Below are 14,021 nucleotides of genomic sequence, written 5' to 3'. Positions count from 1 at the left end.
TGCTAGCATGTTCTCTTGGAAAAACATAATGCGTATCGGGGAGCCAAGTCTCCGGGATATGCTGCATTCGGCCGCTGCCCCCCCGGTTCGGCAGCTTGCCGAAGATATTCTGTTGATCAAGGTTCGGATCCGGCCCGTTATCTGCGGGGGGACCTAGACTTCCCATGTCGGGATCAGGCTCAGCAAGGTACCGGGGAGCGCTGAAGACGCAAGGGTGGCCCGGGTCCGTGGGTGCCCTAACCCAAATCCATTGACCTCTCCAGTCCTTGTCCGAAGAGTCGTTCGGCCACATGGTTAGGTACTGGGGCCAAGACTCAATCCGGTACCACCCGGAACCATGACTTCCGTGCCCACTTTGAATATTTGGCACTAGCCGATGAAGCTTTTTGAAGCAGTGCAGGTTCGGCACATACTTGAAGAACTTGCAGACCCATAAGTATGTCATCACCCTTCGGATGCTAGTAGGGGTTAGCCGACATAGGGAAATATTGTAATGGATCAGCAAGTCTCGGACGAATACGTCCAAAGGGAACCTCAGCCCATACTGAAGTTGTCTTGTGTACACCCCCACATACCCCGGGGGTGGACGATGGATTCTATCGGATGCCACGGGCATTCGGCACCAATACCCATCAGCTTCAAGGATGCCGTAATGCAACTTAATTTGTTCGGCAAACCGATACTGTTCGGCATTCTCCACCCACCATGAGTAGGGGCGGTTCTTTATCATGGCCGAAGCTACTTCGGCATCCTCCCACTTTGAAAACCCGGGGAGGATATCCCAAAGGACAGCGGGAACTTCATCGTCCCGCCCAGAAGCGCTCGGCCCCTCCGTTCTCTGAGGAGGAGCCGAGGAAATTGGAGTCGCCCTAATCCCTTCAGCAGGGTCAGACTCTGCTCTTTGTCCATTCCAGGTCCTAATCCTGTTCCTAGGATCGGGAATTGGCCTTGCTCTTCTTGGAGCACGGGCTCTCCCCCTAACTCCTCTTGCCATTGATAATTTCGAAGAAAAAAGTCGAAAAAAAAGAGGGAAGGAGTTCGAATTCGAAGAAAAATAAACTAAAATCAAAGTAATTACCTTAATCTGAAGCGAAAGTTGCCGATTTACGAATTGGTAGTGGCAAGTCTCAGTTTCTAAGCTTAATGCTCGGGGAATTTGCGAAGTTTTGATGCGGGTTCTTGGGTTCTCTCGAGAATTCTGGATTTGTGTTGGTGAATAAGTGAGGAGAGATGACGCGCCTCTGATTATATCTCCAGAAATGGGAATACGGGGAGTCCGCGTTTCAATTTCTATTAAATACCCTACTAAGTAACCGTTAAACACACGACCTTGCGATTAAACTGCCCATTATCCGTCCAACTTCCACAATCATCCGCCTTAACCGTTGTTATCTCATTAATTACGATTTAAATTCAAATTTTTGGATTAATTAAATCATTCACTTCCCTCCTTTTCTGATTAAATCAAACCCGACTCGTCATCCTTCCAAATCGGGTCTGGGGGGCAAGTTGTTTGGGTCCAATTTAGTCCAATTGGGCTTAGGCATTAAATGATCCAATTAAAAGCCCAAGGTCAAAGTTCATCTCTCCAATTATGCTAAAGTCAAAGATCAGTCCTCAAGGCAAGCCAATTGGGCTAAGGCCCAACTTCTCCATGTATGAAGAGGTATAAAAGCCATCAATATTACATTTGTACATTCATTCAAGCAAAGCCTCAAGCAACTAATTCTCTTGCATAGTCTTCTCTTTCAACACACTGTACTGACTTTAGCATCGGAGGGGCCTTCCTCGGCAACACCCCCGAGGCTAGTTTACGTGTGTTTACTGTGCAGGAAACCCTCGGCCCAACATTACTTGGATCGAATCTAGTCTTCACCACTTCATCGGACTTTCGGCAAGGTCCCATTGTTTTCACCCGAAACACCTACATTATGCCACTTATGCGTACACGAAACATTCAAGGAGCTTTAAGTCAACTTTATATAAACTTTGTAACATCACAAATTCACAATACACATTTTAATAAGTGCATTATTTCAACATCTCAGATAAATTAAGCAGTAAGTTAATAACCAAGCTAATGCAATCGTTACCATTGATTTAGCATTATGCACACCAATTCAATTAATTAATTAATCACTTTATTCATCATCTTCATCACCAAGATCATCCTCAACTTGTTCAGCAGCTTCATCTGCAATATGATCCTCTAGTTGATCAAACCCTTCAGCTAATGCTATACCACCCACCACCCCTGCTGCTGCACCTATTGCCAACCCCGTCCCCATTCCTCCGAACCCGCTCTTCTTTTTCTCCTCCGGTTGCTCGTACCCGTACCCTGCTGGCTGCCCGTATCCGTACGTGGGCTGCTCGTACCCCGGGTTACCATATGGTGCAGGCTGCCCATATGGGTATGGTGGGGCATTGTATTCGACGTGTTGAGGTGTAGGGTACGGCTCTGGGCCACGGTATCTATGATCACGTACCATGATCTCGAGCTCAAGCTTCCCATGAGGCCTGCCAGAGGGACGCTTGAGCTTGAGACTACGTGTGACACGAGCTCCAATACCAACGTCGTCCACAATGTCACAAAGATCGACCTTTGCTGAGCCGATGAGGGGCTTGGTGTCCTCATCGGGAGATGAGTAATGGACTACGTCTATAAATAGGGTGGCCTCCTCAATGGGATGGACGAGGGGGACAATTAGTGACTGGTTCCACTCTGGACTCGTGTCCCCCTCGTCATCAACCCGACTTGTAACTTTATGATTTGGATCAATCCATACCACAATGTATGGCCTTATAGGACCATAACGCCAATTGATATTTTTGAGATCTTTAGCGGATGATAATGTTACCTCTAATTCGTATGCCATTAGTAGGGTATCTTGTATAAAACTTATGTAGGAAGATTTCTTGTAGTTGGGTAGTAATGTGGACTACAAATTGATATCTAATGTATATGGCTATTTATACTAAAGTTTGTGGACTCAATGTACCAATTTATTTCTAATTTTTTAAATCAATGTTCTCTAGGAGCTTTTTAGGTAGTGAGAGCACACTAAAGTGCATATACGCGGAGCATATTCTTTTATTTATTTTTTCTTTTCTTTTTTTTTTATTTATATATATATATATATATATATATATATATATATATATATATATATATATATATATATATATATATATATATAAATTCAGTGTATTTTCAAATTTGGCATTAATTTTTTTTTTTTAAATGTATAACTAGGGGACCAAATTGTTCCTAGGAAATATAGAATAGCTTAGCCGTGTTATTTCCGCGGGTGGCAGAATAACTTCAACACCAATCCTATTGTAGTTTTGTTTGATGTTCCATGCCTTCTTTGATAATTTTTTAAAGAAAAGTGGTCTCTAATTAAGAATGAGAAATGACTACTCATCATCAAATTGGCAATGAGCCAATCCAATTGTGATTTGGATTTACGTTTTAAGAATCCGAAATTTTAATTCAAGCAATCATCTACTTGAAAGGTGTGACAAATGATGTCAACATGCACTCATGACATAGTACTTTCTCCGTTCTATTAATATTGCAACAAAGGTGAAATTACCCATCGTAAAACACATTTTATATGTTAAATATCTATTTTTTTTAAAGTATTTTACGAGACGAATTTAACAAAATCCCACATAAATATATTTTATTTAATATATAAATAGTGCAAAAGTCCAGTTATTACAATATTACTGGAACAAGGGAAGTATAATTTTACCTATTAATAATTAAAGATAAACGTGATTCAATGTAACATGGGCAATTCATCTAACAAGTAATTAAACTCATTTATTTTTTCTTTACGGTATGGAGTACAAGATTACATACTAATATAATGTGTTTTTAAATTAGCTTGCATATATTTTGTTTGTGGGTTGGCAATTATACATACATCATAATCATTTTTTTTTTAATTATTCATCATAATCATTTCTTGGTAATTAGTCTTAGACTCTTAGCTTTTTTTTAAAGGGTAATTATTACTTCCTTCGTTCTAAAATATTAACACGTGTAACAAAATAAAATACGCGTAAAAGAAGAATCGAAATAATGAGTTATTTTCCTTATATACATTTTTATTTGGTGTGAGTTGTTTTTATATACCACGTTGGAGTTGACTAGACTCGACCTTTTTTTTTTTTTCCTCCTTAATCATATATTTTTATAGACGCATCTTGCACCAATATCTTCGTTTACCATTTTACATATATATACTCATCTATATGTAACATCAATTTCGAATGCATCTTTAATAGAGTGTGTATTTGAATATCCTTGACACTCTGTACTATTTTATGTACACTAGCTTGAATTATTCTTATGGGATTTCCCAATTAAAATTGTGGTGTCTCATGATCTTTTAATTTCAAAACGTATGAAATATAAACACTATATAAGTCTAAGAAATCCGATCCAATTAAGGGATAAGGGGTGACAAAATTGTCAAAATCCATTTTTTTTTTAAACCCGGCCCAATTGTGCAAATAATCCCCAAATTATTTATTTTCAAATTTAGGCTTTATATTGGTTATTTGGTTAGCAAGTTTGACTTAATCAAAAAATTTCAATTGTTTCAAACTTGTACAAGTTACTAGAAACATCAAAAGCATATACTACATTGTTCGACAACCAATCTACAAGAACAAGAACATACAATAACATCAAAAATTAGGTGGGGCATTAAACAAGGACCATTAATTTATTGGACCATAAGATAAAGCAGTCAACTTTATTCCACTTTGATAACATCCAAAGTCCCAAATGCGTAACATTTACATGATCATTAATGTAAATTTAAAATCAAAGGATTAAAGCTAAGATCAAATGTAATTGCTTACACATTTAGAAAAACAAAACAAAATGAAATAATCTACCAATCATCCCCACCATAATCAGCATCATCATAACCACCATCATCAGCAGCAAGATCATCTTCAACCCTTTCAGCAGCTTCATCGGCAATATGATCTTCTAATTTATCAAAACCTTCTGCTAATGCCAGTCCACCCAATGCTCCTGCTACTGCACCCACAGCTAATCCTGTCCCCATCCCTCCAAACTTACTCTTCTTCTTTTCTTCTACTGGGGCCCCCTGCCCGTAACCACCGTACCCGCCTCCTGGCTGCCCGTAGCTCGGTTGCCCATATGCAGGCTGACCGTAACTCGAGGGCTGTGCGTATTCCGGTTGCCCAACCCCGTATGCAGGTTGTGCTGCATAAGGGGGTTGGGCGTATGGGGGCTGCCCGTATGGATAGCCCCCAGGTGGGGGGCCCGCATTCGAATACCCTGAAGGTGGGGCCGCATGCGGGTACCCTGATGGTGGGGCTGCATAAGGCGCGCTGCCTCCATATGATGTTTCTCTAGAAACACCATATGGCGGTGCGCTGTATGGATCGGGGGCATGGTACCTTGGTTGACGTACCACGACCTCGACCTCAAGTTTCCCATGTGGCCTACCAGAAGGACGCTTGAGCTTTAGACTACGGGTGATGCGCCCGCCTATACCAACATCATCGACTACCTCCCGAAGAGGGAGCTTAGCCGAGCCGATGAGTGGCTTGGTGTCCTCGGCTGCGTAAGCGTGGACGATGTCGATGTGAAGGGTGGCATCCTCGATGGGACGGTCGAGGGGAACCACAAGTGTTTGGTTCCACTGTGGGGAAGTGTCCCCCTCTTCGTCGACCCGACTCGATATTTTTCGATCCGGGTCGACCCAAATAACGGCGTACGGCTTAATGGGGCCGTAACGCCAATTGACGTTCTTGAGGTCCTTGGCAGATGACAAGGTCACCTCTACCTCAAATCTTGACGCCATTAGATAGATGATCAAGAGGAGACAATTTTGAGAAAATTCTAATGAGAGCTTATTCTAGAGCCTTGTTTTATAGGTAACAAGACTATCTAATGAATAGAATACTGTAGGCTGTCAAGATGTATTTATAGTCCAATTTCTTTTTTTTTCACAAAACACCCTTGTTTTGTGTGACATTTACGCGGAAATATCAATAGTGTGGAATACTGGAATGTGAATGCAATTTTTTTAATTAATTTTTTTTTTTGAGATAAAAATAAAATGACAAAATCTGATCCAATAAGGTTTCTTCCCTCATTAGAGTCTGATTGGTAGTAAAAAGAGGTGTATACATGATTCTTTGAAGTCTTAATACTGTTTACTTTGTACGATTTTATTTATTTTTTACAGGATACTTTGTATGATTTTGAAGTATCAAGATAACACTGTCAAATCTCATCGGATTATATATTTTGTGATTTGCAATATCTTGGCTTAATGGAAATAAAGCAAAGTTATACTCCGTATGATCAAATATCATAGAAAATCTCAAATCATGAAATCATTAGAGATTTTTTTAGGGTAATTGAAATCAATAGAGATTTAACATGGTAATCATCCATTTCAGTCATTAGCCCACTGGCATCTAGTATGATTCACGCTATCATAAAGATTTGGACTAGTTGATATCGTAGGTAGAGGCCATTTTCTCTTTTGGAATCATGAATTGTGAGAAGCTTCTTTTTTAAATAAAAAAAAACGAGAAAAAAAAATAATAAATAATAAAAGTCTGGTAGATTCAATTAGAAACTGGTGGCTTGCGAAAGTTGACGAGTATGACGATTGACACTTGACCAAGTTCCTTAATATTGAATAGTACTCTCCTACCTCCCAATTATTTATTTACATATTGTTGCCCTCTTTATTAAAATTTTGGCACTTATTATGTAATGATTTGTCAATTTCATTAAATTATTAAAAGATTATTTTTATTTGTGTGTTTTAAAAAATATTGTCTATGGTAATTAAGTATACATAAGTTTATAAGATGCTGTTTCTAATTTCCATGCATAATTAAACTTTATTCCAATCATATGAGCTATTTTTTGGCTTTTCGATTTAATGAACCAAATTTGTTGTAATCCCATATTAAGTCATTAATCATATTAAGGGTTGTACTCCCCATGTCTCATATAACTGGCACAATTGACTATTTACAGTCTTCGAGTTTAAAGTATATGCAGTTCTTAATAACATTGTAAAAAGTCAATAATCTAAAAATACATTTTAGAACAAGTGTGATTTTATTATTTTAAAAGATGATATTCTTTAGGAAAATTTGTCAGAAAAAACCTTTAAATGGCTCATTTTGCAAGAAAAAACCTTATAAACGATTCCTTGTTAAAAAAAACCACCACAATTACTTTTTTTGAACAAAGAAGCCTAGCCTCTATTTTTCGGCATTGACTCTCATTTTCTGGCGTTGACCATTTGAATTTCCTACTTGCTGCCACTTCTTTTGATATTTGCACCCCCTCTCTTATTTTCCCTCTTAATTTCCCTCTAATTATGTTCCTCTGTATTCTCTTCTCTCTCCCCTATGCCTCCTTGAATGCTCTGAAGCAAATTCACATCAAATTGGGCTGCTCACTCTATGTCTCTGTGCTCGCCATTAATACCAGCACCATTAATTGAGGTAAGTGGAAAGTCATTAGTTGTTTACTCAAATTAGTAAATTAAAAATTGGGGCTTTTTGTATGAAATTGGAAAACTGATTTTCTTACTGTATCAATGGCTGGTGGAGGAAGAAAGGAGAGGCTTGGAAAGAGGACGCTTGGACGCCATACAAGGTTTCCCAATTACGTAGTAAAGTACAAACCCAGGTATGTTCTTCAATTTCCTACTCATTTGCACAATTCGCGTTTAAATGCATAGTCTTTATTTCCAAAAAAATGATAATTAGTAAGCTAATTGTTGTTGGTTGTTTGATGATTTGGAACCCAGATTCTCAAATAATACATGCAAACTGGATTGAATTGTTGAATGTTTTTACTTGAATTGTTCATTTGTTGTTGTAGTGTGTTGAATTTCTGGAATTTTGGTTTTGTTGGTGTGTTTGTCAGGTTCAACGGTAGAGTGAATGTGTTTGAACCTCGCTTTAAATTCATGGAACCCATTAACATTAGGATGTACTATGGTGGCCATTTTGTGACTAAGAAAAACATTACAACTTATGAGAAAAAACCAAATGTACACCCAACAAAGTATGGAATTGCTTTGCGTGTGAATGTAGAGGAGGTTTGCTATTTTGAGTTTGCCTACTGGATTAAGTCTGACTTAGGCTTTGATGAGATTGGGGAAATTTATAGGAAAAAAGGATGTTCTTTACACACTGGGAGGGCTAGAATAGATGGGGATAAGGACATAGCAGAGTTCCTTGAAGCACCTGAGAAAGATGGATTTTATCACCTTTATGTTATGCATGAGGACAAGGTGGATGATGTTAATAGGAGGTTACTTTCTGGGCATGGTGTTGGTTTTTACACAGACAGTGAGAGCACAAGTGGGAGAGGTAGTGATATGGCAAGCAATGGGGTTGGTGAATCATTAAATAATCAAGAGGGGGGTCCACCAACACACAAAGTTCATGACTTCCAAACTAAAAACCCTAGATCTGAGTTTTCCAGCACTCAAAGTAAATTGCACAAATCAGTTTCAGAAACTCTTCTCCCCTCCAAACCAGTTCATAGAGCCACAAGGCCAAAGCTTCCAATAATTTCAGCTCACAAAAAACCACCCACCCAATTCATTGAAATAAGTACCCCTTCCAATTCTGCCAGCAGCTTCCCTGTTCTTCCAGATGTCACTGTTTTGACTGCATTGTCTACCTTGCTAGAAACCAACCCAGAACCTAACACCAAGCAGTTGATGGTTATTGAGAATGACACAACCAACTTCAGGGAGGCAGAACCAACTGGTGAATTAAGTGACTATGAGGTGCAACATTTTGAGGAGGATGATCCTGAATTAAGTGATAATGAGGTCCAAGATATTGAGGATGATGATGTTGAATTAAGTGACAATGAGGTCCAGGATGATGATGTTGAATTAAGTGACAATGATTAAGTGTATGTCAAAGGGTGTTGAGTATAATGATTTTGAGCTGAATGGTGAGGATGGTTTGCAGATTGGGGATAATGAGGACATAGTGGATTCAGATGATGAAGTGGTGAGTGAGGTTGGTTCAAATGATGAGGGGCCAGTGTATCCTGAGTTCAACCCAGAGGTTGATTTTAAGGGCAAAGTGGTGTTGAGTAAAGACTTGAAGTTCCCAACCAAAAAGTGCTTTAGGAGGGCTTTACAATACCATGCTATTGACCATGGTTATGACTTTTACTTTCTGCATAACAACAACCAAAGAGTGAGTGTATATTGTGCTAATAGATGTGGATGTCCTTGGAAAAGAGCAAGAATTGTGAAATGCACATGCAAAGCTAGAAGGAAGTGTAAGTTTAAGATACATTGCAGGAAGTTAAAGGGGGAGGCAACTTGGCAAATCAAGAGTCTTAGGCTTAAGCATATATGTGGGCATCAACATAAGAACTCAAAGATTACTTCATAGTACCTAGCTGAGAGGTACCTTGAAGACTGGAAGGATGACCCCCACATGGAAGCTAGCAACATTCATTAAGAGGGCAAGAAGAGAGTGTAAAGTAGAAATAAGGTACTACTTGGCATGGTATGCTAGGCAGAGGGCATTCAAGATGATTTGGGGGGATGCAGCTTTGGAATATGAGAAAGTTTGGGACTATGCAGCTGCCATATTGAAGTATAACCCAGGAAGTACAGCTGTTGTGAAGGTAGATGAAGTGCTTAACCCCCAACCTGTTTTCCAGAGGCTATATGTGTGCTTGCAAGTCTGGAAGCAGGGATTCATGGCAGGATGTAGGCCAATCTTGGGAGTGGATGGTGCTCACTTGAAGGGGGCTTATCCAGGCATTCTACTGACAGCTGTGGGGAAAGATGGCAACAACAACATCTTCCCAGTAGCATGGGCAGTTGTAGAAGTAGAAAATGGAGAAACTTGGACATGGTTTTTGGAGTTGTTAAGACGGGACATTGAGTTAGTTGTAGACTCTGTCACTTGGGTGCATGAAGCTGATGAACTCACTTACATGAGTGACAGGCAAAAGGTAATTGTGTTGCTTACAACTTTGTTCTTTTGTTTAACCAAACTTACCTATGTTATGCTTATTGCTTACTCTGAACATATGACACAGGGCCTATTGGATGCATTTTCCACAGTCATGCCTAATGTAGACACTAGGTACTGCTGCGGGCACATTTGGAGCAACTTCAAGAACAAATTCCCTGGGACTGTCTACAAAGAGCACTTTTGGAAAGCTGCAAGATCTACCACAGAGGTACAACCTGTATTACAGCATATTCAATTGCTTGCTTGTATTTGCAACATATCTTACATGTCTCTTGCTTTTGTGTTCTTTTGCTTATGTATGGCCATAGCATCACTTCAAGCAGCATATGAAAGACATCAAAAGGCTGAGTGTAGATGCCTTTAACTACTTACAAGCCATCCCAGCTGCTCATTGGTCAAGACACAAATTCAGCACCTCCTCCAAGTCAGGTATGCTTTTGAACAATTGTTGTGAGAGCTTCAACAATGTTCTTAGAGAAGCTAGAGCCAAGCCTATTCTACAGTTGATGGAGTGGATAAGGAAATATGTAATGGGAAGGTTTTTTGCAAAAAAGGAAGGGCTGAAAACTTTCAATGGTGTGATCATGCCAACTGTTCTGAAGATGGTGCATAGAGGTCTGCAACAAGTGTCCAACATGAGAGTAAGTCAAGCTGACTTAATGGAGTTTGAAGTTGATGACTCAGGAGACACCTATGTTGTGAATCTGGAAAACAAAGCTTGTAGCTGCAACAGATGGACTCTTATGGGAATTCCTTGCTGGCATGCACTTGCCTGTATTCAATTGAGAAGGCTAGACATTGAAAACTTCATCCACCCAGCTTATCATGTGGAGACCTACACCAAGGCATATGCTCCAACCTTTAAAGCAATGCCAGGTCATTAGCAGTGGGAAGTCACTCCTTATCCCAGGCCATTACCTCCTGCACACAGAAACTTACCTGGCAGGCCTTCACATAAGAAGAGAAAGAAAGAAGCTGGAGAAGATAAGGAGAGGAAGAATGTCAAGAGGGAAAAGGTGCAAAACAAATGCTCTAACTGTGGTGGGTTGGGGCATTACAAGAATAAATATCCAAGCCCACCTATTGATAAGCCAAAGAGGCAGCCTGGAAGACCAAAGAAAGTTGCAGCAACAGGGCAACCAGTAGCAGTCCAAGCAGCAGGAACTACCTCATCCCAACAACTGAGTCAATCAACCCAAGCTTCTCAACATTTCATCTCACTGTCTGCACCCCAACATGAAACCCGACAAGCTCATTAAGTTAATCAAACTTTTTATGTTAATACCTAATATGCTCTGACAACTAATCTTTTGAAAAACAATTAGTGTACTTGTTTTTTACACCAACTTATGTTATGGCAGTTCTATTTTGTAAAACAATTGGTGTACTAGTTTTTTACACCAACTTATGTTATGGTATGGTATTTTTGTTTTAAGCAATTTCATTGGTTTAATTCCTCTTACATTGTGTGCATGTTATTGTTGCTTCAGCATTTGTGACAATATTTAGAAATCAAAACATGAAGTGAGTAAACAAGCTGGCATAAAAACAGTAGATTATAAGATTGCATTTTTATTTCAATTGATCGTGGCTCCAAAATACACAAAATATTTAGCACCACCTACTTAGCTAAAACCACCCTTTTCTTAGCTTAAACCCCTACATACTGACCAACCTAAGCAATGTACTACATGAAGCATCCCACAACCTTAGCATTCTACCTAACTAAATATTTTCATCAACACCACACTTACAATCACATAAACAACAACACATATGCCAAGTTGCTTATGCCCCCCTTGCTGCATCTGTGGAAAAGAGCCTCTTTGCATTCCCCTTGCAAGATTGTTGTGATCTTCTACGCAAGCAAGCCTAGCCTTGATAATAGTCAACTCGGTTGCCCTCCTGTGCCTCTCACCTAGTAGAGTATTTATCACTTCACGTTGACATTTCGTTTGCTCCTCATCCAGCCATTTGAACGTGTTGCAACCTCGTTCCCTAGTGTCATGGTCCTACTTTTTGCAAGCCTCGAACCTTCTTCCTGGATTTTCATGAGTCTAGGAATGTCGCTTCGCACAAGGAAAGCCTCAAGCACAATTCACCATTTCACCTACAAAATTAACAACAGCACCAGAGGAATTAGTGAAGACCAAAAAAACGCACAACAGAAGAATTATAGAGAAGAGAAGAACGAATGAGCACTTTAATGGTGAATTCATCACCCCAATTGTTAAACTACAAGAAGAAGAACCCTAATTTACCTTTCAATTGATCTGATTTGGGTGGAGATTTTCCCTAATTTCGGTTAGAGTGATTTGGGGATAATAAGAATTGCCCTACAATATTTATAGAGGGAATATTAGGGAACCAAACCAAAAAGGAGGGAAATTTACCCAACTGTTGGCTGCAAGTAGGAAATTCAAATGGTCAACGCCAGAAAATGAGAGTCAATGCCGGAAAATAGAGGCCAGGCTTCTTTGTACAAAAAAAGTATCCGTGGTGGTTTTTTTTAACAAGGAATCGTTTATAAGGTTTTTTCTTGCAAAATAAGCCATTTAAAAGGTTTTTTCTGACAAATTTTCCTATTCTTTATTCTTAGTATTATAAGTTTATGAGTACAATCAAAGTTATAAAATTTGACTTTGAAAAGTTAAATGCAGAGTATACATGTCCTAAGTATGACATGTAATTTAAGATAAAAGGAGTATTTAAAGGGTGAAAATAGTTAAATGTAAACTATTTTTCGTATTTGATACTCATGTAATCATGTCACGTAATAATCAATCATGACTTCAATTGTTTAACAGTCATTAGCTCTTTCATGCGCCAATAATGAAAGAGCTTTATATAAGTATTAGAAAGCCAATTTATATTCATTTGTCTCAATAATTACATATGATGCTACTTCGTATATGTCAAATCATAATATATTCATCTATCCAATCAACATATATATTAAATGTCTATATAGAATTTTAATTTAAAGGGTTGAACATATATATCATTACGCATAAAATTATTTGTGCAATTTGCAAGAGCAATTGATAAGCTAAGGTTGGTGAACTTTTACAAGCAAATCAATAAAGTTGTTGTCAGAATTCAGAAGAGAACGAAGGAAGAAGAAAGGCATAATTCAACGTGACAGACCATAACGAGAATAATTGCAACTAACGTAAAGGGTCCAAATTGGATTTGGACTAGAGGTAATTATTTTGGGCTTACACAATTTTTTTTAGTCTGCTATTACTATTGAGTTCTAGGCCTAGCCCACCAGAAATTCAGGTCAGATCTTTTGCAGGCCCAATGCATGTGAACGAGGAAGTAAAACCCAAAAAAAAAAAAAAAAAAAAAAAAAAAAAAAAAAAAAAAAAAACAAAGAAAAGCTTTCCATGCACTAACTAATTTTGAATGGTGGATTTGAGCTTGGGCCTTAAAAGTTACGGAGTACCGAATGAATAAATGATAGTCCCATGAAAAATATACTTTCTCCGTTCATGTTTAGTTACAACACTTTAACTTTTACTCTTACCAATGCATAACTATCGATGAGTAAAAATTATACTTATAGAATCTAAATACAATTGCAAGTAGGAAGTTTAGAAAAACAAACAGGGTGACGATTGAATCAAATCCAAGGAGGAAGAAGTACCTTTATGATGTAATGCCTAGGATGGTACATGCTACTTAAAAATAACCTCCCAAATCAAAGCAAGTTAAGAGTGACGAATTGATGATCATCATTTTTTCTTTAGACATGCTTTATACATGAATGTCTTTTCTTGTTATCTTCTTCTTAGTCGGTTATTGCTAGCTAGTAATTGCTTCTTGATTAACTTTCACAGCAAGTTCCAATTTACACCACTTTATTTTATCACAATATTATACTCTCTACAAGTCTCTATCATCAACATGAGATAAAATGAGCACCACTAACATTTACACAAAATAATATTGTGCTCTATTTTTTATTGCTT

At 38.5% G+C, this 14,021-nt stretch overlaps 3 protein-coding genes across 3 annotated transcripts; 1 reads left to right on the top strand and 2 right to left on the bottom strand.

Moving 5' to 3' along the window:
* Window positions 1–1,964: 1,964 nt before the first annotated feature.
* Window positions 1,965–3,085, bottom strand: LOC110693950 (protein SRC2-like). Its single transcript, XM_021871134.1, has 2 exons — window positions 3,077–3,085; window positions 1,965–2,939 (listed from the first exon to the last, which is right to left on the bottom strand). Exons 1-2 carry the CDS (start codon window positions 3,083–3,085, stop codon window positions 2,142–2,144), a joined length of 807 nt encoding a protein of 268 aa, XP_021726826.1. The 3' UTR covers window positions 1,965–2,141.
* Window positions 3,086–4,738: 1,653 nt separating this feature from the next.
* On the bottom strand, window positions 4,739–6,108 carry LOC110693843 (protein SRC2-like). Its single transcript, XM_021871003.1, has one exon. It carries the CDS (start codon window positions 5,853–5,855, stop codon window positions 4,911–4,913), a length of 945 nt encoding a protein of 314 aa, XP_021726695.1. The 5' UTR covers window positions 5,856–6,108; the 3' UTR covers window positions 4,739–4,910.
* Window positions 6,109–9,487: 3,379 nt separating this feature from the next.
* Window positions 9,488–11,306, top strand: LOC110693949. Its single transcript, XM_021871133.1, has 4 exons — window positions 9,488–10,024; window positions 10,112–10,255; window positions 10,356–10,892; window positions 10,935–11,306. The coding sequence occupies exons 1-4, from the start codon at window positions 9,488–9,490 to the stop codon at window positions 11,304–11,306; spliced, it is 1,590 nt and encodes a 529-aa protein (XP_021726825.1).
* Window positions 11,307–14,021: the final 2,715 nt, after the last annotated feature.

The sequence above is a fragment of the Chenopodium quinoa genome, unplaced genomic scaffold (genome assembly GCF_001683475.1).
Source record: "Chenopodium quinoa cultivar QQ74 unplaced genomic scaffold, ASM168347v1, whole genome shotgun sequence".
NCBI lineage: Eukaryota > Viridiplantae > Streptophyta > Magnoliopsida > Caryophyllales > Amaranthaceae > Chenopodium > Chenopodium quinoa.
Note: the sequence above shows the minus strand (reverse complement) of the source record. Positions and strands in the feature narration are given on the sequence as shown.

Excerpts from the sequence above, each read along its gene's own strand:
- LOC110693949 (XM_021871133.1), top strand. The coding sequence starts at position 9,488 with ATGACCCCCACATGGAAGCTAGCAACATTCATTAAGAGGGCAAGAAGA. Across the intron at positions 10,025-10,111 it reads ACATGAGTGACAGGCAAAAG|GGCCTATTGGATGCATTTTC; the intron begins GTAATTGTGTTG and ends CATATGACACAG. Across the intron at positions 10,893-10,934 it reads ATGTGGAGACCTACACCAAG|TGGGAAGTCACTCCTTATCC; the intron begins GCATATGCTCCA and ends GGTCATTAGCAG.
- LOC110693843 (XM_021871003.1), bottom strand. The coding sequence starts at position 5,855 with ATGGCGTCAAGATTTGAGGTAGAGGTGACCTTGTCATCTGCCAAGGAC.